This window comes from Armigeres subalbatus, chromosome 2 (assembly GCF_024139115.2).
Source record: "Armigeres subalbatus isolate Guangzhou_Male chromosome 2, GZ_Asu_2, whole genome shotgun sequence".
Lineage (NCBI taxonomy): Eukaryota > Metazoa > Arthropoda > Insecta > Diptera > Culicidae > Armigeres > Armigeres subalbatus.
In genome coordinates, this window is record NC_085140.1 from 76,896,601 (window position 1) to 76,923,697 (window position 27,097).

The window sequence follows — 27,097 nt, forward strand, 5'->3', positions numbered from 1 at the left end:
TTGCTTCTCTCTGACTGTGTGTTTGGTTGATGTGGTTCCTATTCGAAATGCTTGAAGCATCTCCTAAATAAAGCTAATGTACAAAACACCATTGTGGGGCTCTTTATTGAGACAAGAAACTTTTCGCGCTGTTGATCGTGAAGCCTGTTTTTCTTATCCCTATTACAGAGGATATCCTATTACAGATTGGACAAAATTATCGGGACCGGCCAGATTTGAAATCAACCAATTGAAGATGGGTATCCGGTGGAAATTAAGAGCAAATTCTCTTGGAAATTTCACGTGAGAATTAAAAGCAATTTCCTTAAAAAGCGAATAATTTCATGAGGAACGATACTGCGATTGGAAATTCTATGGATTTTCCCAAGAAAATCTACGGAATTTCGGATAGAAATTAAATTAATTCCTTATGCCAGTTCAAAATTTTGTTTTGGAAATTCAAAAGAATTCCATGAACAAATTATGAATAATTTCTCGTTTTTGTTCGAAATCGCTTTCAAAGTGTCTTTAAAAATAAGAAAAATTAAAATGTTCAATGCGGTTTGTTTTTTCACACATTGAAAATTTTACGACAAAAGGATTGAGACGCTGCAGAAAAATGTCAATTGCAATTTAAATAATGTAGGTATTTGAACCGTTTGTTTGAAAAACTGCATATGTAACATTTTTAGTCAAAATGAGATTTTTAAATATTCTGAATCCGCGTCCAAAAATACGTATTCTGGCAAAAAACATGAAAAAAAATTTTTGTTCGGAATGTATGAATTTTTTTTCGTTTGTTTGAGAAACTACATATGTCCACGTACTTTGAAGAGCAATTGTGGAGTACTGCTTACATTTTTTGCACTGAAAGTGCTCCAGGGTGTTTAGTTTTGCCAAAAACTATTGATCTGTATCGAAGAAATCGAAAGATTCGGTGCAAATTTGTTCGAAAACAGTTTTTTGTTGTTTTCTCGAAATAGTGTAAAATGGAGTTATGCAGTTTCTCAAACAAATGATTCATTTATTACAAATGGTCGGGGTGCAGCCAAACCAAACCAAGCGGGTTTTTGACTGACTTGTGATGTTTTGTTCGTACAAGAAAAACGGAGATCTTTTAATATAAATTCATACGTATATTTGTCAATTATAGTGCTAAAGGATATCCGATACGATTTGCGATCAATTAAATCTTGGGCTTAAAAATGAGTATTTTTTGTTGGCGCTTGGTGCGATTTGGTAGAACCACAACCAAATATCCACTGCGTTTTTTCATCGCGTTTCTCAATGAATATAAATATTTTCCGCTCTCAGATCTCACTTTGATAATCGCATTATATGATCATAGTTAAAGCGGGCAGCAAAACAAAATTTCCATAAAAAATTACAAATTTTCCATAAAAAAACAAATAATGCAAAATTTCCATAAATAATTAAGAATTTTCCACAAAACAAAAATAAATAAGCACTTTACAAGCAAAAAATGTAATTATAAAAGAAGAATTTTCAATAAAGAAATCAAAATGTTTCACGGAAAAAATGCAAAATTTCCACAAATAAATCAGTATCAACAACAATAAACAATTATAAAGGTTTCTACAAAATATTTTTTTAACCATAAAAACAGAATTGTCTTTTTTCTGTGGAATATTTTAATTTCTATATGGAAAATTCTTATTTTATAATTGCAATTTTTGCTTTTAAAAGCGCTATTTTTTATTTTATGGAAAATTCTCAATTGTTTATGGAAATTTTGTATTATTTGTGGAAATTTTATATCAATTTGTTGCTCTTACCCCGATATGGGAAGTTTCTAATTTTAAAGGGGGAGCTTTTATTTCAATCGTTTAAGCGATAGATTCAAAGCAGTTCGTGTCCAGAAGCCGAAATCACCACACGTATGGTTCAAGTGGTCGAAGATAGAAATTTAATCTGATAATAGCATCTATTGTGTCTATTGTTCTAATATAATTCAAACTGGCTAGTGCCGCAGCGTGGCAAAATGGAATCCAGACAAGTACATGTGAACTGTTTGAAGATTGTTTTTGGAGCAAAATCCAAAATGCCTGCAGATCAGGAGATTTTTGCTTTTTTCCGAAAGCGAAATTGGACCAATGAAATGTTGAGTGCCATGTTCAGGGAACCGAAGGAATATTCAGTCTACGTGATGTTCAAAACAGAGGAGCAAATGAAACAGGAGTTAGTTCGAAGTCTGGGACCATCTCCGTTCCAGTATGACAACGGGAAAACCACACCGGTAACTTTGGAAGCGGCCCGGGGAAATTTCAAGTATGTACGAGTTTTTGGTCTCCCAGTCGAGATCGAGGATAAACACGTGGCATCCGCCATATCCAAGTATGGGAAGATACAGCACATGGTACGAGAGCGATACGGCGTCGACACTGGGTACCCCATCCTAAACGGAGTGCGCGGCATACACATTGAACTCACATCAGAGATTCCAGCGCAGATTTTCATTCAGCATTTTCAGGCCAGAGTGTTTTATGACGGAATGAGAAGTAAGTGTTTCGTCTGCGGAAGCACTGAACATATCAAAACGAATTGTCCGAAACGCGTCACTGTGAACGATCGCTTTGAGGTAGCAGCAGGTAGATCATACGCTCAAAGTGTGATAAGAGGTCCAGTTGCACCGTCGCAACAGCCGTCGATTGCAGAGGTGGGCCCCGCAGCCAGAGGAGCAGAAGTGAATCAAGTCAATCCGAATGCAGAGAAGCACCCATCTGCACCGGAAAACAGTGAATGCACGTCGGATCCGGGAAAACAACTTACAGCAAACACGGAAGACGAACCTGAGGGCGATGACATGGAGGCAGATGAGGGTAAGGTTGAAGAAGATCCGAAAGATAAGAAAAGGCCAAGAAACAAAAAGAAGCCATCAACAAAAGCGGAAGGAATCTCTGGTTCAGACTCGTCTGCCTCTGGGTCTGATGACACGGTTCCGGTGATCAAGAAAGTTCTTGTGGCTCCGGAGAAGGATCTAACAGCGATGCAGTATTCTCGATCTCTGTCTAGACACGCAAAAAAACAAACAAAAATTATCGCTGGCATACCAATACACAATGGATTACACATTCAATGTAGTAACCATTAACTTAAACAGTACTAACAACCCAATTCATAAGTCTTTATTGAAAGATTTTCTGCAGAATCATGACATAGATATTGCACTTTTGCAGGAAGTCGCATACGAAAACTTTTAAAAAAAAGTTTTATACCTAGTTATACTGCTATCGTCAACATCAGTGAGGAAAGAGTAGGGACAGCCATTCTTTTGAGAAATAGAACTCAGTTTGAACATCCAATGCTCGACCCTTCAGGTCGAATAATATCGGTAATTGTAAACGGCATCAACTTTGTGAACATTTATGCACCTTCGGGAACGAACAAAAAGAGATTTCGTGATGAGTTCTTCCGTAGCGAAATTGTGGTACACCTTACAAAAATCGAAATGTGAGTTTTCGGTAATCGGTGGAGATTTCAATTGTATATTGGATAGTTCAGATTCAAATAGTGCGGTGAAAAATGTGTGTCTGGGGTTAAGAAGTTTAGTTGAACAGTGTCACTTAAAGGATGTCGTTAAACAGTTGAAAAAAACAGAGTTTACATTTCTACGCGCCGGAAGCTCATCACGCTTAGACCGGTTCTACGCGCCGGAAGCTTTCGTTCAACGTGTATCTGGATGTAGTACAATCGCAACTGCCTTCTCGGATCATCGAGCCGTTTTTCTGAAGGTGAAAATGCTGCAGCAAGATCTGATTCTTAGGGGAAGGGGATATTGGAAGATCAACCCGGTATTGGTGAAAAATGAAGGGGTAATTGAACGGTTCAAAGAAGAGTATGGAAGATTGAAAATGCGCCATTCGTTTCAATCGGATCTTAGTTCATGGTGGAACTTTGTATTCAAAGCGAAGGTTAGAAGTTTTTTCAAAGGGGAAAGCTGGCGTATGAACCAGACGATAGTGTTACAGAAAAGTTCATTGTACACGAAACTGCAAAATCTAACAGATCGACAAGCAGAAGGAGAAAACTTGACAACAGATATTTCTATCATAAAATCAAAGCTCATGGAAATTGAACAACAGAGGTTGACAAATTTCGAACAGAAAATGAACGATAGTACAGTTGTAAATGGTGAACGGCAAAGTATCTTCCAAGTCTCAAAACAGTATCAGTCGCGAGAATTCGTAGGTCACTTTAGCGAATCGTTATCCAACGATCTAAACAGTTGTCTAAGGAAAATACAAAATCATTTTAGCAGTGTGTTCGGTGACGTATCTGATTCGGCTACATTCATCGATTCAAACCCTTTGAATAATATCTCGAAGGCCATGAATCATGATGAAGCTAGAGAGCTGATGATGGACATAACTGAGGATGAGTTGCTCACAACATTAAAACAGTGTACTAAAAAAAAGTCACCTGGTCCAGATGGGCTCACTTATGAGTTTTACATTGAATGTTTCCATATTTTGAAGTGCGAGCTTGTGGCAGTGTTGAATAGTTATTTAAGTGGCAGAGCTAACCCCCCAAAGGAATTCTCAACGGGGATAATAGTTTTGATCCCAAAAAAAGGAGACCTTACAAATCTTAATAATTACCGCCCGATTAGCATGCTTAATACGGACTACAAACTATTAATGAAATTATTGACAAACAGACTTTCTTCAATGACTGGATCGTTATTGGGTCCGGGGCAAACAGCAGTAGTTGCTAATAGGTCGTGCACTGAAAATTTGAAGGATGTCAGAAGAATAATTACGAGGGCAATGGAGTCTAAATCGTTCAAAGGATTTTTGCTGACAATAGATTTAAAAAAAATCGTTCGATAAAGTCAATCATCGTTGGTTATGGAAGGTACTAGAGAAATTCAGGTTTCCGGTGAGCTTTATCAATTGTATAAGGAACATTTACGAGAAAGCTTCTTCACGTGTACTGTATAACGGTTTTCTCACAGCTGAATTTCCAATAAAATGTTCTGTGCGACAAGGATGTCCTTTAAGCATGTTACTATTCGCGATTTATCGAACCGTTAATTCGTCAAATTTATAATAGTGGAGGTGGTGTACTAGTCTACGGAAAATTTTAAAAAGTTATTGCTTATGCCGATGACTTAAATATATTTATCAAATCACAAGAAGAATTTGACATGATTGGGGACATATTGAAATGTTATGCAAAATTTACAAAAATCAAATTAAATTTGAATAAATCCTCGTTCTTGCGCTTGAACAATGCCAAATCGGGACCTCAGTTAATTCAAGAGAAAGACGAACTCAAAATTCTGGGTATCCAAATCAGTAACTCATGGTCGAAAATGATAGATATCAACTACAACAAATTGATCAAAGATATAAACTTTCTGTTCAAAATTCATAGCGTTCGTAATTCAAATATCTATGAGAAATCATGGTTAATCAATACCATGATTCTTTCCAAATTGTGGTACACTGCACAAATAATTCCGCCTAAAAACAAACACCTTGCTGTAATTAAACAGGCAGTTGGAAAATTTTTATGGAGAGGGAATATTTTCAAAACTGCACGGGATCAGCTTTACCTAGATTATGAAAAAGGAGGGATCAAACTTATTGATCCAGAATCACAATGCAAGGCACTCTTCATAAAAAATATTTTGTATAATACAGATAGTTCTGATAATGTGGAGGAAGAATATCTATTGAAGCATAACAAACTAAACCAATTAACACGTAACGCAAAAGAATGGGTAGAATATGCAAATTCGATCAAATCAAACTATACGCTCAAAACCACGAGGCTTTTATATTCGTATTTCATTGATAAAAAAAATATTACAGTTGATATTGAAGGCAGGTTTCCTGACTTGGAATGGGACGTAATATGGAAGAATCTAGGAATGAATTTTTTATCATCATCCGATAAGTCAATTGTTTTTCAGTTAGTAAATGACATAGTGCCGAACAAAGAAAAAATGCTATCGTATAACATAGGTAATTTGTCTAGCAGCGATTGTGATACATGTAAAGTTCCAGATAGTAACTTGCACAGAATCAGAGAATGTACGAAAACTAAAAAAATAAGAGACTGGACCAAGCATATTCTAACAGGAAGGATCAAAATTGAATATAATAGAATAGAGGATTTATTACAATGGAATGTATATTCAAACAGTAAACAACAAAATGCAGCATTGTGGTTAGCAGTGCATAATATTGCCTGGTGCATCTCAGGAGAAGCAAGTAGTGAATTGTACTGTTTTAAAAAATCGATCAGAGAATTCAGATGGGTGAACAGAAAAACCTGTGAAACTAAATTTGGAAAATTTCTAAATGTTTGCTAAAAATGTGTAAATAAGTAGATTAAGATTGTAAATGGACACGAACTTTAGTCAATAAAAAAAAAAAAAGAAAAAAACTGAAAAAAAGCTGATTGTGGCATAATCTCTATACGCTTTAATATTTTTAGCCCACATCTTTCTCTCTACAGTTTACGAACTGAATGACCAACCACACTACACTGAAACCACCATACCACTAAGCAGCAATTTCTAATCCGTCGTCATCGTTGTCGGCGATATTCGACCGATATTGCTCCTCCAACAAAACTCATAAAACAGTGCCTCTTCTCCTGCCGGTACTCGGCTTGGCACGACGCCATTAAATTTGAATAAATAGATTTGCAACCTGGCACCTCTGCCGCCGCGGCGACGACCGGTCACAGTGGTCGACGGCCCAATAATATTTATTTTTTCCAGTCAAAAGCGATATAATATTTTGGCAATTATTTGCAACGATTTTAAAAACTAGTCTGGCAGACCGATTTATGACAGTAAAGCAAGGGCAGAAGCGGATCGAATCCAACGCAGAAAGAATAGGCAGCACGAAGAGAGTGTGATAGCTGAAACGCAGGAGACCATGGAAAGAAACGATATGCGGAGGTTTTACGCGACTGTTAATGGCTCGCGGCATAAGACTGCGCCAGTGCGATGTGCAATGACCGAGAGGGGAATTTGCTGACAGCAAAGACGGTGAAAACGAAGATGCATTAAGAAGCACGATGGACATAGTTGACGACAATCAACCAGTGGAACCGCAAACGCTTGATGAGGGTAAGCAGGCTCTAAATAAACTGCACGCTTAAAATCAATAACACAGAGATGTGTTTGCTTCACACAAAACGGACCTAATGCAGAACATCACCTAGATGAGCGACAGTTACACAGGCACAAAAATCCCTCGTACGGTCGTGATAACGGTTCTTTTCAACATGTAAATGTTTGTACAGATTCCTTGTTTCATGAGGAACCAAATACTGTTGAAAATATTGAAATCCAAGCTTCAATAAAACCACACGAGCTATTTTTGTGGCTGTGTAACTATCGCTCATCTAGGTGCTGTTCTGCATTAGGTCCGTTTTGTGTGAAGCAAACATATCTCTGTGTTATTGATTTTAAGCGTGTGAAAACAGTAAACCTGATGAGAAGGAGATCCCGGTTGAGCTTTTCAAACTTGGAAGTGAGTAGCTGCATCCCAAAGTAACATTTTAGGTTTTATAACGCTCTAGAAGACCATAGTTTACTCTTCAACAGTGTTATAAAACCAGCATAAAACTAAAATGTTACCACAGATAACAGATATTTAGGCTAGAACAAATTTTATCGAAAATCCTGTGTAAACTTTTGAATTGATATACGTTGGCCCACTACTGCCATCTACTCAACTGATTGCGGCAGTACATACGAACGCAGCGGATTAACAACCGTTGAACGCAGCCAATGTATTTTAGAGCTGCATTCGGGCTGCGTTCTCAATAACAATGATCCTTACGCCATCTCCAATTGATTTCCAAACGCGGTCCCAATTTAAAATAAATTTGATTTAACGGTTGCTGATGTTTACACACGTATCGGATGCCAGCCTCAATATCTGTTATCTGTGATGTTACTAAGGTCATTCTATCCACTACATTATACAAAACATATGGACGGATGAAGGACTGCCTATCGACTGGTAAGAAGGCGTCATATACCCAATCTATAGTGTGCCAATACTAGAGTGTGCCAATTACAATGGGATCCCTCTGCTGAATTCGGTGTACAGGATTCTACAGCAGTGGCGTAGCCAGAAAATTGGTCATGGGGGAGGTTTTCTGAACATTTTTTTAGTTCGAGAAGGTTCGAAAAAAAATTCTTCTAAAAATTTTGTCTCTGGGGGGGTTAGGTCCAAACCCCCCCCCCCCCCCGTGGCTACGCCACTGTTCCACAGTGTATGTTGTTTATTAGATTGAGAGCTCTTGAGGAGTCCTTAGTTAGCAGGTTTTCCTGAGGGTCGATCAAAGACGGATGTTTTGACTTTCATTAGAAATTTAGTAGATTGAGAGTTCGACTGCTTATGTTAAACTATTTGCGAGGTTTCGGCTTTCAAGTCTGGATATTTTTAGAACAACCGTTTAAGATCTGTACCGACGTTTCAGCAAGTTTTTGTTATCTTCATCAGGGGAAAAATCATGAATGTGTTTCGACGTCTAACGTCTTTGCAAAGGATATTGTCTTTTTATCTTTATATTGTCTTACCAACATTTAAAAAGACAATATCCTTTGTAAAGACGTTAGACGTAGAACCAGATTCATGATTTCTCCCTTGATAAATAAAACAAAAACTTGCCGAAACGTTGGGACAGATCCTCAACGGTTGTTCTAAAAATATCTAGACTGAAAAGCTGGTACCTCGCAAATAGTTTAACATAAGTAGTCGAACACTCAATCTACTAAATTTCTAATGAAAGTCAAAGATTATGCTTTGCAGTTTGTTCTAAACATCCGTCTTTGATCGACCCTCAGGAAAACCTGCTGACTAAGGATTCCTCAAGAGATCTCAGTCTGATAAACAACATACGCTGTAGAATTCTGTACGCCGAATTCAGCAGAGGGATCCCATTGTAATTGGCACACTATAGATTGGGTATACGACGCCATCTTACCAGTCGGTAGGCAGTCCTTCATCTTCCAAATATATTTTGTATAATGTGGTGGATTGAATGATGCAGCTGCTCACTTCCAAGTTTGAAAAGCTCAACCGGGATCATCTTGCGCAGATGAACTGATGTTAACGAGGGCTTGAGATACGACGATGCCATGGAAATAGGTGCGAATGGACAGCCGTCAGCCAACTTATTGGCGGAACGAAACTCTTGCCAACCATCATGTTGCCTGTCTCTGTGCCAGTATACACTTTCAGAGGGCAAGGTCTGAAACGTCTTTCAAATGGGATATCAAAATCACCAAGTGCTTCAACTGTTGTGCCAAGAAAATGACGTTGATCCTTGGAGCAACGCTTATCGTGTCGTAACAGGGTCCAGCGACGCCAGCGAAAATGTGTCATGGGCGGTCTGTTCCCACAGCATGATTCTGCAACGTGGCCGCCTACACCGTACGAAAATGAAGACCGTGTAATCACTGCAGGTATGCGAGTCTTCGATGACGAGCAATCATCAGTGGCAAAAGATTTGATAATGTAGAAACTCCGGGTCCGGTTGGAATTCCAAGCGTGGCTCTAAAAACTACGATACTGGCGTTGCCAGATTTGATCAGGATGGGGTTGCAGGAATTCCCGGAGAAGTGGAAGATCTAGAAACTGGTGTTGATCCCGAAACCAGGGAAAGCACCATGGAGTCTAACATCGTATAGGCCCTTATGACTGCTAGTTATTCTCGGGAAGCTCCTGGAAAGGACTATTTTTAATCGGCAGACGCAGCTCACGTAGGGCGATATCAGCCTATCGGAAAAGCAATTGAGATTCCGAAAATGCAGATCGACGGCGGATGCAATCAGCAGTTAGTGAAATTGAAGAGAAAGCGTCCAAGCAGAAGAGGAAATCGGTTCTGAGCGGTAGTAACGAATGACGTCAAAAATGCGTTTATCAGTACTAGCTGGGAGGCCATCGACGTAGCGCTGCACGGAATGCGAGTCCCTGGATAATTGTGTAGAATCCCTAAGAGGTACTTCCAGAACCGGATTCTGATTTACGAAACAAATTCGGGGCAGAAGTCGATTAGGGTTACGGCGGGCGTTCCGCAAGGCTCCATACTCTGCCCAACGCTGTGGAACGTTATGTACAACGGGGTGCTAATGCTGAAGTTGCCCAAAAGTGTGAAGATCTTCGGATTCGCGAATGATGTTGTCATAAAGATAACCGGAAAGACGCAATCAAGTGAATACGGATTACCATCGGAGGGTACGACATGGAGGCATCTAGGAGTGATGAACAACGACCGATTGAACTTCAACATCCATGTTGACCTTTCCTGCGATAAGGCGGCTAAAATGATCAGTGCGCTAGCAAGGATCTTGCCCAATACGTTGGTGGTCCGAAAGGCAACAGTAGGCGTCTTCTGACGGCCCCAACCATCCTCAATACTGAGGTACGGAGTTCCAGCCTGGGGAGCAGCGCTCAAGACGAAACGTAATCGCAGGAAGTTGAATAGCGTGTTTTATCTGATGGCCAACGCAGTTTGCGTTATCGCCGGGATGATCCTTATCTCCATAACCCTTGCAGGGAATATCGAGTGCTATCAATGGACAGGACGATGGTGGAACTGGACTCTATGGTCAAATGGCAGCAGGAGTGGGACATGGCTGTTGTCGCCAATATCTGCACCGCTGTGATGCGTTGTCATCCTCCTGCACGCCGTGCGTCAATGAACACCCAGTTTTTTTACGCGGTTGGAATTCAATAATTTCTCGATTAACCTGAACTTTCACAGCTTTTTAAATACCACCTAAAATTTCTTTGATTTTTTTTGTGAATTTTTTCGTGGGGTTAACTCATTGTTTCATTGACGCTGAAGGTCTTAAACGACTAAAACCAAACCGTGTAAAAAAACCTGTGTGTACTCCAAAGCACGTGATATTCGATTGTCAAGAAGATTGTGGCGCGAGTGCCAAGGAGGGATCGATACAAGGTAGAAGTGGATCTGCCAGCTAGTCGGCGAACTACCTTTAGCTAAGGGCATGAGTTCTAGTAGTAGTGCATGGGCACTTTCCGAGAGGCACATTTTTAGCAGGTCGAGCAGCAGCCCAACCCTGTTCGCCTTGACCATTGTTGGATGTCTGTTACGCATATTTTTAAAGGCCTCCACCCCTTGCAAGCAAAAAAAGACACACACAGTGCAAACATGCTTAAGAGTTGATTGGCTGATAATTAAAAATATTAGGGTTATTAGGAATCTCTCACTCAATTTTAAAATCCCGATAAAGCAAAGTAATATATATTCCTTATATTCCTTATACTAGAATGACCAAATGACACATTATTTGATTATCAATGTTAAACATATTGATGCCTGGTAGCCTCATCTTATGCATTGTAGTTTTTTTTCGCCTATCTAATGAAACGAATACTTGAGCTGAACATAACATAAGAGATTAACCAGCCTAGGGCTGTAAATCTTTTTAATTAATACAATAATAATAACATAAAATTGTTGAAGGATGGAGACAGATAGACCTGTGCGCTGATAGAAATTTTATCGACGGTGGCGGGACTGATAATTTTCATCCAGCTGCGGTGGCGTGTTGGCAAAAGTTCCTTCGGAACGTCTTCCAGGAATTCCTCCAGAAAATCCTCCATACATTCCTCTGGAAGTTTCTCCTAGAATTCCTCCGGAAGTCCTCCTGGAATTCTTCCAGAAGTTTCTCCTGGAATTCCTCCAGAACTTCCTCCTACAGTGCTACAGTTCATCCAGAAGCTTCTCCTGCAACTCCTCCGGAAGTTCCTCCTGGAACTCCTCCGGAAGTTCCTCCTGGAACTCCTATGAAAGTTGCTCCTAGAACTCCTCCGGAAGTTGCTCCTGGAACTCCTCCGGAAGTTCCTCCAGGAACTCCTCCGGATGTTCTTCCAGGAATTCCTCCGGAAGATCCTCCAGGAACTCCTCCGGAAGTTCCTCCAGGAACTCCTCCGGAAGTTCCTCCAGGAACTCCTCCGGAAGTTCCTCCTGGAACTCCTCCGGAAGTTCCTCCTGAAACTCCTCCGGAAGTTCCTCCTGGAGCTCCTCCGGAAGTTCCTCCTGGAGCTCCTCCGGAAGTTCCTCCTGGAGCTCCTCCGGAAGTTCCTCCTGGAGCTCCTCCGGAAGTTCCTCCTGGAACTCCTCCGGAAGTTCTTCCTGGAACTCCTCCGGAAGTTCCTCCAGGAATTCTTCCGGAAGTTCCTCCAGGAATTCTTTCGGAAGTTCCTCCAGGAATTCTTCCGGAAGTTCCTCCGGAAGTTCCTCCAGGAATTTCTCCGGAAGTTCCTCCAGGAATTCCTCCGGAAGTTCCTCCAGGAATTCCTCCGGAAGTTCCTCCAGGAATTCCTCCGGAAGTTCCTCCAGGAATTCCTCCGGAAGTTCCTCCAGGAATTCCTCGGAAGTTCCTCCAGGAATTCCTCGGAAGTTCCTCCGGAAGTTCCTCCACGAGTTCCTTCGGAAGTTCCTTCAGAAATTCCTCCGGAAGTTCCTCCAGGAATTCCTCCGGAAGTTCCTCCAGGAATTCCTCCGGAAGTTCCTCCAGGAATTCCTCCGGAAGTTCCTCCAGGAATTCCTCCGGAAGTTCCTCCAGGAATTCCTCCGGAAGTTCCTCCAGGAATTCCTCCGGAAGTTCCTCCAGGAATTCCTCCAGAGTTCCTCCAGGAATTCCTCCGGAAATTCCTCCAGGAATTCCTCGGAAGTTCCTCCAGGAATTCCTCCGTTCCTCCAGGAATTCTCCGGAAGTTCCTGAGGAATTCCTCCGGAAGTTCCTCCAGGAATTCCTCGGAAGTTCCTCAGGAATTCCTCCGGAAGTTCCTCCAGGAATTCCTCCGGAAGTTCCTCCAGGAATTCCTCGGAGTTCCTCAAGGAATTCCTCCGGAAGTTCCTCCAGGAATTCCTCCAGGACTCCTCCAGGAATTCCTCCGGAAGTTCCTCCAGGAATTCCTCCGGAGTTCCTCCAGGAATTCCTCGGAAGTTCCTCCAGGAATTCCTCCGGAAGTTCCTCCAGGAATTCCTCCGGAAGTTCCTCCAGGAATTCCTCCGGAAGATCCTCAGGAATTCCTCCGGAAGTTCCTCAGGAATTCCTCCGGAAGTTCCTCAGGAATTCCTCCGGAAGTTCCTCCAGGAATTCCTCCAGGAAGTTCCTCAGGAATTCCTCCGGAAGTTCTTCAGGAATTCCTCGGAGTTCTCCCAGGAATTCCTCCGGAAGTTCTTCCAGGAATTCCTCCGGAAGTTCCTCCAGGAATTCCTCCGGAAGTTCCTCCAGAATTCCTCCAGGAAGTTCCTCCCAGGAATTCCTCCGGAAGTTCCTCCAGGACCTCCTCCAGGCCTCCTCCAGCCTCCTCCGGAAGTTCCTCCTCAGGAATTCCTCCCGGAAGTTCCTCCAGGAATTCTCCTCGGAAGTTCCTCCAGGAATTCCTCCGGAAGTTCCTCCCCTCGGAAGTTCCTCCAAGGAATTCCTCCGGAAGTTCCTCCAGGAACTCCTCCGGAAGTTCCCTCTGGAACTCCTGCGGAAGTTCCCCCTGGAACTCCTCCGGATGTTCCCCCTGGAAATCCTCCGGAAGTTTCTCCTGGAACTCCTCCGGAAGTTCTTTAGGAGTTCTCCTGAAGTTCCTCCTAAAACTCCTCCGGAACTTCCTCTAGGAGTTCCAGGAGAAACTTCCGGAGGATTTCCAGGGGGAACATCCGGAGGAGTTCCAGGGGGAACATCCGGAGGAGTTCCAGGGGGAACTTCCGGAGGAGTTCCAGGAGGAACTTCCGGAGGATTTCCAGGGGGAACATCCGGAGGAGTTCCAGGGGGAACTTCCGGAGGAGTTCCAGAGGGAGCTTCCGGAAGAGTTCCAGGGGGAGGAGCTTCCGGAGGTATTCCTGGAGGAACTTCCGGAGGTATTCCTGGAGGAACTTCCGGAGGAATTCCTGGTTGAACTTCCGGAGGAATTCCTGCAGGAACTTCCGGAGGAATTCCTGGAGGAATTTCCGAAGGAATTCCTAGAGGAACTTCCGGAAGAATTTCTGGAGGAACCTTCGGAGGAATTCCTGGAGGAACTTCCGGAGGAATTCCTGGAGGAACTTCCGGAGGAATTCCTGGAGGAACTTCCGGAGGAATTGCGGAGGAACTTCCGGAGGAATTCCTGAGGAACTTCCGGAGGAATTCCTGAGGAACTTCCGGAGGAATTCCTGGAGGAACTTCCGGAGGAATTCCTGGAGGAACTTCCGAGGAATTCCTGGAGGAACTTCCGGAGGAATTCCTGGAGGAACTTCCGAGGAATTCTGGAGGAACTTCGGAGGAATTCCTGGAGGAACTTCCGGAGGAATTCCTGGAGAACTTCCGGAGGAATTCCTGGAGGAACTTCCGAGGAATTCCTGGAGGAACTTCCGGAGGAATTCCTGGAGGAACTTCCGAGGAATTCCTGAGGAACTTCCGGAGGAATTCCTGGAGGAACTTCGAGGAATTCCTGAGGAACTTCCGGAGGAATTCCTGGAGGAACTTCCGGAGGAATTCCTGGAGGAACTTCGGAGGAATTCCTGGAGGAACTTCCGAGGAATTCCTGGAGGAACTTCCGGAGGAATTCCTGGAGGAACTGCCGGAGGAATTCCTGGAGGAACTTCCGGAGGAATTCCTGGAGGAACTTCCGGAGGAATTCCTGGAGGAACTTCCGGAGGAATTCCTGAGGAACTTCCGGAGGAATTCCTGGAGGAACTTCCGGAGGAATTCCTGGAGGAGCTTCCGGAGGAATTCCTGAGGGACTTCCGGAGGAATTCCTGGGGGAACTTCCGGAGGAATTCCTGGAGGAACTTCCGGAGGAATTCCTGGAGGAACTTCCGGAGGAATTCCTGGAGGAACTTCCGGAGGAATTCCTGGAGGAACTTCCGGAGGAATTCCTGAGGAACTTCCGGAGGAATTCCTGAGGAACTTCCGGAGGAATTCCTGGAGGAACTTCCGGAGGAATTCCTGGAGGAACTTCCGGAGGAATTCCTGGAGGAACTTCCGAGGAATTCCTGGAGGAACTCGGAGGAATTCCTGGAGGAACTTCCGGAGGAATTCCTGGAGGAACTTCCGGAGGAATTCCTGGAGGAACTTCAGGAGGAATTCCTGGAGGAACTTCCGGAGGAATTCCTGGAGGAACTTCCGGAGGACTTCCTGCAGGAACTTCCGGAGGAATTCCTGGAGGAACTTCGGAGGAATTCCTGGAGGAACTTCCGGAGGAATTCCTGGAGGCACTGTTGGAGGAATTCCTGGAGGAGCTTCCGGAGGAATTCCTGGAGGAACTTCCGGAGGAATTCCTGGAGGAACTTCCGGAGGAATTCCTGGAGGAACTTCCGGAGGAATTCCTGGAGGAACTTCCGGAGGAATTCCTGGAGGAACTTCCGGAGGAATTCCTGAAGAACTTCGGAGGAATTCCTGGAGGAACTTCGGAGGAATTCCTGGAGGAACTTCCGGAGGAATTCCTGGAGGAACTTCCGGAGGAATTCCTGGAGGAACTTCCGGAGGAATTCCTGGAGGAACTTCCGGAGGAATTCCTGGAGGAACTTCCGGAGGAATTCCTGAGGAACTTTGGAGGAATTCCTGGAGGAACTTCCGGAGGAATTCCTGGAGGAACTTCCGGAGGAATTCCTGGAGGAACTTCCGGAGGAATTCCTGAGGAACTTCCGGAGGAATTCCTGGAGGAACTTCGGAGGAATTCCTGGAGGAACTTCCGAGGAATTCCTGGAGGAACTTCCGGAGGAATTCCTGGAGGAACTTCGGAGGAATTCCTGGAGGAACTTCCTGAGGAATTCCTGGAGGAACTTCCGGAGGAATTCCTAAACGAAATTTCGGAGGAATTCCTGGAGAAACTTCCGGAGGAATTGCTGGAGGAACTTCCGGAGGAATTCTGGAGGAACTTCTGGAGGAATTCCTGGAGGAACTTCCGGAGGAATTCCTGGAGGAACTTCCGGAGGAATTCCTGGAGGAACTTCCGGAGGAATTCCTGGAGGAACTTTCAGAGGAATTCCTGGAGGAACTTCCGGAGGAATTCCTGGAGGAACTTCCTGAGGAATTCCTGGAGGAACTTCCGGAGGAATTCCTGGAGGAACTTCCGGAGGAACTTCCGGAGGAATTTCTGGAGGAATTTCCGGAGGAATGTCTGGAGGAACTTCCGGTGGAATTTCTGGAGGAACTTCCGGAGGAATTCCTGGAGGAACTTCCGGAGGAATTCCTGGAGGAACTTCCGGAAGAATTCCTGGAGGAACTTCCGGAAGAATTCCTGGAGGAACTTCCGGAAGAATTCCTGGAGGAACTTCCGGAAGAATTCCTGGAGGAACTTCCGGAAGAATTCCTGGAGGAACTTCCGGAGGAGTTCCAGGAAGAACTTCCGGAGGAGTTCCAGGAGGAACTTCCGGAGGAGCTCCAGGAGGAACTTCCGGAGGAGCTCCAGGAGGAACTTCCGGAGGAGCTCCAGGAGGAACTTCCGGAGGAGCTCTAGGAGCAACTTTCGGAGGAGTTTCAGGAGGAACTTCCGGAGGAGCTCCAGGAGGAACTTCCGGAGGAGTTCCTGGAGGAACTTCCGGAGGAGTTCCTGGAGGAACTTCCGGAGGAGTTCCTGGAGGAACTTCCGGAGGAGTTCCTGGAGGAACTTCCGGAGGAGTTCCTGGAGGAACTTCCGGAGGAGTTCCTGGAGGAACTTCCGGAGGAGTTCCTGAAGGATCTTCCGGAGGAATTCCTGGAGGAACTTCCGGAGGAGTTCCTGGAGGAACTTCCGGAGGAGTTCCAGGAGCAACTTCCGGAGGAGTTCTAGGAGCAACTTTCATAGGAGTTCCAGGAGGAACTTCCGGAGGAGTTCCAGGAGGAACTTCCGGAGGAGTTCCAGGAGCAACTTCCGGAGGAGTTCCAGGAGGAACTTCCGGAGGAGTTGCAGGAGAAGCTTCTGGATGAACTGTAGCACTGTAGGAGGAAGTTCTGGAGGAATTCCAGGAGAAACTTCTGGAGGAACTTCTGGAAGAATTCTAGGAGGACTTCCGGAGGAATTCTAGGAGAAACTTCCAGAGGAATGTATGGAGGAATTTCTGGAGGAATTCCTTGAGGACGTTCCGAAGGAACTTTCGCCAACACGCCACCGCAGCTGGATGGAATTTATCTGTCCCGCCACCATCGATAAAATTTTTATCAGCGCACAGGTATATCTTTCCCCCTCCTTCAACAATTTAATGTTATTATTATTGTATTAATTAAAAAGATTTACAGCCCTAGGCTGGTTAATCTCTTATGTTATGTTCAGCTCAAGTATTCGTTTCATTAGATAGGCGAAAAAAAACTACAATGCATAAGATGAGGCTACCAGGCATCAATATGTTTAACATTGATATTATCCCTCTGGAACTCCTCCGGAAGTTCCCCCTGGAACTCCTCCGGAAGTTCCCCCTGGAACTCCTCCGGATGTTCCCCCTGGAAATCCTCCGGAAGTTCCTCCTGGAACTCCTCCGGAAGTTCTCTAGGAGTTCTCCTGAAGTTCCTCCTAAAACTCCTCCGGAACTTCCTCTAGGAGTTCTCCTGAAGCTCCTCAACGAGTTCCTTCAAAAGTTCTTTCAGAAACTCCTCCAGAAGTTCCTTCGGAAGTTCCTCCGGAGGTTCCTCCTGGAACTCTTCCGGAAGTTCCTCCTGAAACTCTTCCGGAAGTTCCTCTAGGAGTTCTCCTAGTACCACTTGCCAGTGGTACGTGATCGCCCAGCAGACAACGAGGTTGAAATTGCTGCGGTGATCGAAATGTGAGTTGTGGTGGGAAAAAAAAGTGTGTTGTGTTAAATGTAAAGTGCCGTTCTAAATAATTGTAATTTAATTAATGTTTATTTTTTGTTTAATTTTTTCAATAAATACAAATGGCGTATAGTTATTGTTCACCGAAAAATATCAATAAATCAACCCCATGTTCTCCTGAAGCTCCTCAACGAGCTCCCCCAAAAGTTCTTTCAGAAACTCCTCCAGAAGTTCATTCGGAAGTTCCTCCGGAAATTCTTCCAGGAGTTCTTCTGAAAGTTTCTCAAAGAATTCCTCGGAAGTTCCTCCAAGAGATCCTCTGGATGTTACTCCGAAAGTTCCTTCAGGAGTTCTTCCTGAAGTTTCTCCAGGAGTTTTTCCGGAAGTTTCTCCAAGAGTTCTTCCGGAAGTTTTTCCAGAAGTTCCTCCAGTAGCTCTTCGGAAGTTCCTCCAGCAATTTCTTCGGAAATTACTTCAGTAATTGCTCCATCAATTTCTCCGGAAGTTGTTCCAGGCATTCCTCCGTAAAATCTTCGATTTTTTTATTGAGTTTTCTTCAGAAATTTCTTTTTAATCCAGAAATTCCACTATGATTTTCTCTTGAAAATCCCCGTGAAATCCTCCACCTCTAGAACTCTACACAAATTACATCGAAAGCTCTCAAGAAATTTCCTGTGTATTCCTTTCGAAGCTCATGCGGAATTCCTTGAAAGCCACCTCTCACCTACGCCCCTGGAATTCTACCGAAAATTCCTCAAAGAGCTCTCACGGGTCATCGTTTAAGATTTTTTTTCCTTTGGGAATTCTCTCAGAAATTCTTTGAAAATTTCGTCTGCAAATTCATCGGACTTTTCCCCTAGAACATTATTCCAGAACTTTTACGGTAATTCCGCAAAGCATCCCCATCGAAATTTCTCTGGAGATTATTTCAGGGTCGAAGGAATATATTTGAATTTCATTAAAAAAAATATATTCTGACATAATTTCAGACGGAAACACCAAAAAATCTAGTAAGAATTTCAAAGGGCGTTGTAGGAGCAATTCCTTAATTTCCTAATGACTTCTTCTTCTTTTTATTGGCATTACATCCTCACAAAGCCACCTCGCAGCTTAGTGTTCATTAAGCACTTCCACAGTTATTAACCGCGAGGTTTCTAAGCCAGGTTACTATATTTGCATTCGTATATCATGAGGCTAGCGATGATACTTTTATGCCCAGGGAAGTCGAGACAATTTCCAATCCGAAAATTTCCCAGATCGGCACCGGGAATCAAACCCAGCCACCCTCAGTATGGTCTTGCTTTGTACCAGCGCGTATTATCGCACGGCTAAGGAGGGCCCCTAATGAACGATCATCAAATTGTCTGAAAGATTTCTCGGAAAAAAAAGTTTATGTTTGCCTGTCATATCACGAGCTTAGTACTATACCATTTAATTTCGCAACGTTGTAATCTTGGTCAAAAGGTTGGTAAATGGTTTGAACGGTAAACATCAATAATTACACATTCAGTTTTATTGAAATTCGCTAAATAAAAAATCTTAATCCACTTTTTTTTACCATAAATCAGGTCTAGACAAAGAGTATACCCTTCTTCAATTAGTGATGTTTAAAGAAATCTATTCGCGACTGATTACAATATTTAAGTAGGAATAATATAAAAGCAATACACACCAAGCTTTATCTTATCGAGTTCAGTAGAATCTAACAAAGTTGTACCTCAGGAAATTTCAAAACTGACATTCTAAATTTTTCATTTACCCACTGACATTGAGCAGATAATTTTCCATCTTTCTGCTACGTTCACTCGTAGCCGGAACATGATTGCGGCGAACGAGCGCATCACACAACAAGATAAGAAACGAAAAATGCAAGGATCTTGGCGAAAAATTAGGGAAATTTCCATTCAATAAAATAAATTATGGAAGTTTTCATTTCTGTGGCTAAGCAACACACTCATAGTAATATACAACTGATATCCCGGCAAAAATGACGTTTGCTAGTTGATTTTCAGTAATGAAGCATCTCTTTTACATAATAAATAGGTTAGGAATCTTTTATAGGTGTGTCAAGAGCTCGGACCTATAGTTGAACCATCACGCTTAAAACAATGACATTCTTCATTCATTACATTTTCACCGAATTTGGTCAGATGTTAAACCTCTGTTCACTGGTGCGACAGGGCCCAGTCAGCGCACCATCATCGCTGGGCTGGTGTTTGATATATATACGATACAGAAGACACATGTTGCAAGCCGGTAGGTTTGTTTTTGTAACGTTTTCCGTCCCCGTCCTAACACGCCGGGTCTATGTTTAACGAATAAAATATATTTTCGGTTTTGGATGGGGAGACGAACAACGGGAAGGCTGCGTAGTTCAGGGATGTTTTATTTATGGAGCAGCTGATCGAGTGTGGTTATGCATTCTGTCCAAAGTCCAGCTCGAAGCACTTGTTGATGGAAATATTGCATTGGGTGATCCGAGGTTTGTCTGGTTTCGTGCTTCAAAATTTAACTTAATGTTTGTCGTAAGCATTTGGGCGATTTAATTCCATTTAGTCCAGTTCATTTAAATCTGTCTAGCAATGCTCATCCTTCATCGGTGCAGTTTCGGTTACTAATGCAAACTCTTGTCTAAACAATATTGGTACCCATTCACGACACAGTTCGTCAACCGTCGAGTAATCTCAGAAGAGTGGCAAAGCAAAACACGGTGATCTGATAACAAGCTATTAGCACAAATAAGTCACGCAGCGTCATGGATCTTATCTCCCGTTACTGGTACAGTCCGTTTTGCGTTGGTTCGAGTCGAAGTTGTGGTCGGTGAAATTGCTATTAGCCACATCATATCCATTGATCAAGATGAACACTCACAGAATTTCTCGTCCTTCTTCGGTAGCACCTTCTTCTTACGTACGATCCTTCGGATGATTCGTTTCTTCAGCTTCGGTTTCGGTCCCTCCTCCGGGGTCACATATTCAACAACCCCCGGGTCGCTATGCACTTTCACACAATCGCCACTATCCTGATCGTCCCCAACGGCTTTTGGAGGGGTTCCCTCTCGGGCAGCCTTCGCCGTGAGGAAATTGCAATCAACCAACCGACGTACCGCTCCCGATATCGGTGGGAACGCTACTTCCTCATCTTGAGGCTGGGCACCGGCTTGTGAACCACCACTCATTGCACTTGGTTTGCACAACCGGAACTAGCTAGAACTACTTGGGAACTACCTCCGTAATCTACCGCTACCCACACTTCAACTGGCTGGCAGACGATGACGAAGACGATGGACGGCTAGCAATTTTCGGAGTTTCTTCTCCTTATCTCGGCGTAGTGGGATGGTATACTGATTACGAACAAGCTGCCGCCAAACACTTGAAGGGTAAATGGACTTACATGTAAGAATTTCGTTTTACTGGTATCTTGCCGTTGTTTATTGCACGCAACAAGCTGTTATCGCGCTGTTTTGATTGAGACACTTTAAAGGTCTCGAACAAGGTGTTCACTTGAAGGTGCACCTCGGTTTCTACTGGGATTGGAGAATTCGATCCAGCGGTTGGAATACAAATTTTAGCTTTCCTTTATTTGAAAAAACCATCTTTCTTGATCAACCTTGAGCTAAAGGCAATCAAGAATGTTGACAGCTAATTTTAAAGTATTTTTGAGATAAAATTGCTTTTGGAGACACTATGTTGTGTTTAAGTCACAATAGTATAATATTTCTTCCGTATTCAATGGACTATAACCAGCATAATGAATATACACGGTGTGTCTGTGACCATTATTAACGAAAAAAAAATGTCCATCCATTCTGAACTCACCTTTCGAAAGATATAATATTCAGGCGTCTGCTATGAAAATTTCAAAATCTTTCATCTAGGGAATCGAAAGTTATAGCAGTTACAAATTTAATGATTTTTGCGTTCGATGTCTCACTAATATGCAACCATATATACCGTGAATTTCCTCCTGATTACATCCAAATAAATTATCATCAAATATGCAATTTGCAACCTCAATCAACTATAACTTAAAACCTATTCTTTGAATGATAGAAAAAAAATTAGCAAAGGATGTTAGAGATAACATTGTACAAATATCGATGGTAAAATAGACAATACAACCAAAATACAGTATTCAGAATTATTGCACTTCAATCTCCTAATCATACCAAAGTGTGAATATTGTCTATGACAGACAATTAACTACACTCTGTATGATGATTCTGCTTTTATTAAATATGATAATAGTTGGTAACATATACACGAACTTGTGATTACGACGAGCTACTCGACGTTGCTCACCCTGCATGGAGCTATGACTGCCCTGTCTATCGAAAACGTTTATCTAAAGCGAGACAAAGAGTTGACCTCTCTTATTAGCAATCAATTACACGTTTTGAGAATGACATGCCGCTTTCGATGGATTTGTACAACCAGCTTGAAGTCTCAGCTGGCCCAGGTAAACACAAGACCAGTATATGTCCAACCGAAGCAAAATCAGATGCCGCTCTCGCTCTCAGTGGAGCTCAACAATTTCAGACCCTTGAACCTAGTGATAACACTTACAATGCACGTTCGTCCAACGCCAGTCACAACCGTCCACCGTTGGAAGTAAAGCACCAACTTGACTACTCAGTTGGTCCAGGTAAATGCAAGACCAGTATATGTCTAACCGAAGCAAAGGAAGATGCTGCTCGTGTTCTCAATGGAATTCAACTTTTACAGTCTCCTGCTGCTATTGATGACTACGCATGCCATGCTACAATTCCCGATAATTTCCCCTACCGAAATGCTCACGACAGCCACCTGCGGGATGATGTGGCCCACACCGTATCTACAACAATCATCGATATCAGTCGCATTCCTCCATCGTTGGAAGTGAATCACCAGCTTGATGACCCAGTTGGTCCAGGTAAATGCAAGACCAGTATATGTCCACCCGAAGCAAAGTCAGATGCTGCTCTCGCTCTCAGTGAAACTCAACTATTGCAGACCCGTTTACCCAGCTCTGAGCTAGAGGATCCCGCTTACAATGCAGGTTCGGTTAACACCAATCTCCTTTCTCCTCCACCGTTGGATTTGAATCATCAACTTGACGACTCAGTTGGTCCAGGTAAATGCAAGACCTGTATATGTCCACCCGAAGCAAAGGAAGATGCTGCTCTCGTTCTCAGTAGAACTCAACATTTCCAGCTTCCGTCTAATTCCGATGACCAAAAGTGCAGTGTTTCAACCCCGGACGATTCCATGAGCATTTACTACCAGAACGTCAGAGGGTTGCGAACGAAGGTGGATGACTTCTTTGTTGCTGTATCTGACCAAGAGTACGATGTCATCGTTCTGACAGAAACCTGGCTATGTGAGGTCATAAACTCTGTTCAATTATTTGGAGATAGTTATTCCGTGTACCGTAATGATCGAAACCCGGAGTTCTCCGGTAAATTACGTGGGGGTGGAGTACTCATAGCTATTAAGAATACATTCTGTTCCTCCCGATGCAGCCCCATCATTATTGATGCTAGCTTGGAACATCTATGGGTGAATATTGAAATCAACGAACAAACAGTTCGTCTGGGTGTAGTTTACATTCCTCCTGATCAATCTAGAAACCGAGGCAATATCGAGAATCATATTAGCGCGATCTCTGCAATCGTCTCATCCTGTGACATTCGCACTGCTCATATACTGTTTGGTGATTTTAATCTACCTGACTTATGCTGGCGTGCCACACCCGCGGGTTATGCTTACCCTGAGCCTACCGATTCCACTTCTTCCAGTATTGCTTTCTACGATGGAATGTCGGTACTGAACCTGAAACAACTGAATGTAACAAAGAACTGCCTGCTACGAACGTTGGATCTAGTCTTCGTCAGCGAAGATGCCTTAACAATGTGTAATATTGTTGAACCACCCGACGCTCTCATACCAATCGATCCGTTACACCCTCCATTTATCACCGTGGTACGATGCCCGACGCGAACAGTCTTCTCTGAGGCCGTAGATGATGGAATGCTGGATTTCTCTAGAACTAACTTCGAACAACTGAACCAGGCTCTTCTCTCTGTTGACTGGTCTCCCCTGTACTTAACGCACGACGTAAATGAAGCAGTCCGGTTCTACACTACTACGTTAACGCTACTATTTCCAGAGTTTGTGCCTGCCACACGCGGTCGCCGCAAACCATCATGGTCCAATCATCGCCTTCAATTTTTGAAACGGCAACGTGCAAGTACCTTGAAGATTTTGAGGATTCAGCAATCGGAACCCATCTACTAAAAGAATGTTCAACATTGCGAGTTCGAAATATAAAAACTATAATCGGGTGCTTTATGGTCGATATGTGGTACGAAAACAGGGTGACCTTGTCAACGAGAAACGGAAGGAAACTGGCTTACCGTCAAGCATGTTTTTAGTGAACGAAACATCCACTAATAAAGAGGGCATTTGCAATTTGTTTGCCAAACAATTTGCTAGTACTTTCGATGATAGTGAGAGTAGTCAAGATGAAATTGATGGCGCCATAACGGATATTCCGTTAAATGCACTGCATACAGTCATTCGTGAATTTGATGAAGATGTCTTGAGAGCTATGAGGAAACTTAAACCTTCGTTTGCCCCAGGGCCTTCATCGTGTTGACAAAGTGTCATGCCGCTCTCTGTGGGCCTTTGAGAGCAATTTACAATAAATCCTTGGCTCAGGCAATATTTCCAGTATGTTGGAAAAAATCCATCATATTTCCAGCATTTAAAAAAGGAAACAAGCGTGACATATCGAACTACCGTGGAGTGACATCACTGAGCGCAGGATCCAAAGTCCTCGAAATTTTGGTGAGCAGTGAGTTATTTCGATCAGCAAAGATGTATATCTCGCCAGACCAACATGGATTCTTTCCTGGCAGATCAATAGCAACAAATCTAGTGCAGTTCACTTCACTGTGCTTGAAATCTATGGAGCTCGGAATTCAGGTAGATTCGGTCTACACGGATCTTAAATCAGCTTTCGATAGAGTAAATCATCGTATTCTTCTGGCTAAATTAGAACGCTTAGGAGTAGCGACAAACTTAGTAAGGTGGATGGAGTCATACCTTATCGGCCGACAGCTGAGCGTGAAACTGGGAACTACTGAGTCTGAACCTTTCAGCAACAACTCCGGCGTGCCACAAGGAAGCAATCTAGGGCCTCTGCTTTTCTCCTTGTTCTTCAACGACGTATGTTTTGTCATGCCCCAAAATTGTAAAATTGTCTATGCCGACGATTTCAAAATATATTGGCTCGTTAAGTCACCAGATGACTGCCAATTGCTGCAAATGTTCATCGACAAATTTGTGGACTGGTGTAGACGTAATTTCCTGATCATCAGTGTGAAAAAGTGCACCATAATATCGTTTGCCAGGAGAAAATCTTCATTATCTGGGACAATCACATCGGAAACGAATCAGTAGAAAGGAGTCGCGTTGTGAAGGATCTCGGCGTTATGCTAGATTCCGAATTAAATTTTCGGGAACATTACAGCCACGTCATCAATAAAGCCAATCGGAATTTAGGGTTCATCTTCCGGATTTCTTCGGAGTTCCGTGATCCATACTGTCTGAGGTCACTATACTTTAGCTTAGTTCGGTCTATATTGGAAACAGCAGTTGTTGTATGGAGTCCTATTCACAGCGTTTGGATCGAAAGAATTGAGAGAATCCAATCTAAGTTCATAAAGTACGCGCTTAGATTTCTTCCTTGGCAAAGACCCAATGATCTGCCATCTTATGAGAGCCGTTGCCGTTTGCTAGGTATGGATACACTGCAGAAGAGACGGAACGATATGAGAGCCACATTTGTTGCCAAAGCACTTCTAGGTGAGCTAAATGCCCCATGGATCCTCGCTCAAATTGGCATGAATATTGTCCCTCGTCCACTACGACACCGAAGATTTTTGAGGCTTCAACAACACAGGACAGATTATGCGCAGAACGAACCTATAAGAGCTATGTGTTCTTTGTTCAATTCATATTATTATTTATTTGATTTCAATGTTAGTGCTAGAGTTTTTCGAGACCGACTGTCGAATGTTTAATTTTATTCTACTATTTTTTTTAGCAAATAAGTGTTCATGTAGGCAAAATTGTCCGATGAATGTATCAATAATAATAATAATAGTAACATAGAATACCGCGCTGAAACAATGTTGTCTTTCATGGGTACTGGGTAGTTAGTAAGAATAGTAACCAACTTTTAAACAACAATGTGCATCATTTGTTGTCAGTTATACAACCATCATCCAGTTCGATTCAAGCAGTGGTACGAAAACGAGTTCCATTTGGAAAAAAATGGGAAAGGCTAGATCACCCGAGGAAAACCGCCTATTCCGAGAACGGTAAACGGAAAAAGCATATATGCACCACTTTGGAACGTTTCAACAATTTAACTGATTTGCTGAAAAACGATGCATTTACTTCATAAAAAAATGCATTTACTACATAAATTAATTTACAATGTTATGAAAACTTATGTGTGAATATGTACATTTTGTGGAAGATAATGAATTAAAAATGTATTGGAGGTAACCACTTTCCCTTCGGTAGGACTCGAACCCACGACCCTACAGTACGCTAGACTAGTGCTTTAACCAACTAAGCTACGAAGGACCTCCATCGGCCTTCGCAACCTAGAGGCTACTGAATGAGCTCGAGATTCCTAAATTGGACGCATAGTCAAATCACTCGCAATCCATTTGTCAAGCCAACACTTCCATATGTGTATAGTACACGTCCACATTAGAGGAGCGTGAGTATTTAGTCTGTTGACTTGTAAGGTCGTCTTCAGTGTCTCGACTTGAGTCGAGTCAAGTACGAGACACTGAAGACGACCATACAGTTGAGGTCGAAATACGATATGTAATATGATTTGGTGGAATTAAATGGAATTGTACTAAAATCGTCTCATGACAGTGAAATATTTCTTAAATAGTTTCAGTCTTTTGAAATCTCTCATTTTCTTACCTGGCTTCATGGGAATGCGATGGTTTCCATCTTCTAGTCGGATACTAGTATTCCCTGTGTTAATTTATGTAGTAAATGCATCGTTTTTCAGCAAATCAGTTAAATTGTTGAAACGTTCCAAAGTGGTGCATATATGCTTTTTCCGTCTACCGTTCTCGGAAAAGGCGATTTTTCTCGAGTGATCTATCCTTTCCCATTTTTTTTTTCAAATGGAGCTCATTTTCGTACCACTGCTTGGATCGAACTGGATGATGGTTGTATAACTGACAACAAATGATGTACATTGTTGTTTAAATGTTGGTTACTAGTCTTACTAGCTACCCAAGACTAGTAAGAAAGACAAAATTGTTTCAGCGCGGTATTCTATGTTACCAACTATTATCATATTTAATTA

The 27,097-nt window shown here is 42.9% G+C and overlaps 1 protein-coding gene across 10 annotated transcripts in view; it reads right to left on the reverse strand.

Annotated features, from left to right (window-relative positions):
• The window catches only part of LOC134209273 (calcium-binding protein E63-1), a 370,945-nt gene that overhangs the window by 211,636 nt on the left and 132,212 nt on the right, over window positions 1–27,097 (reverse strand). For 5 of the 10 annotated variants that reach the window (XM_062685256.1, XM_062685253.1, XM_062685254.1 and 2 more), the window contains exon 5: window positions 20,585–21,084. The exons of the other annotated variants lie outside the window; for them this stretch is intronic. In XM_062685256.1, the coding sequence (XP_062541240.1) occupies window positions 20,585–20,891 (307 nt within the window). In that variant the 5' untranslated portion in view covers window positions 20,892–21,084. The remainder of the gene's footprint in view (window positions 1–20,584; window positions 21,085–27,097) is intronic. 10 annotated transcript variants of the gene reach the window in all.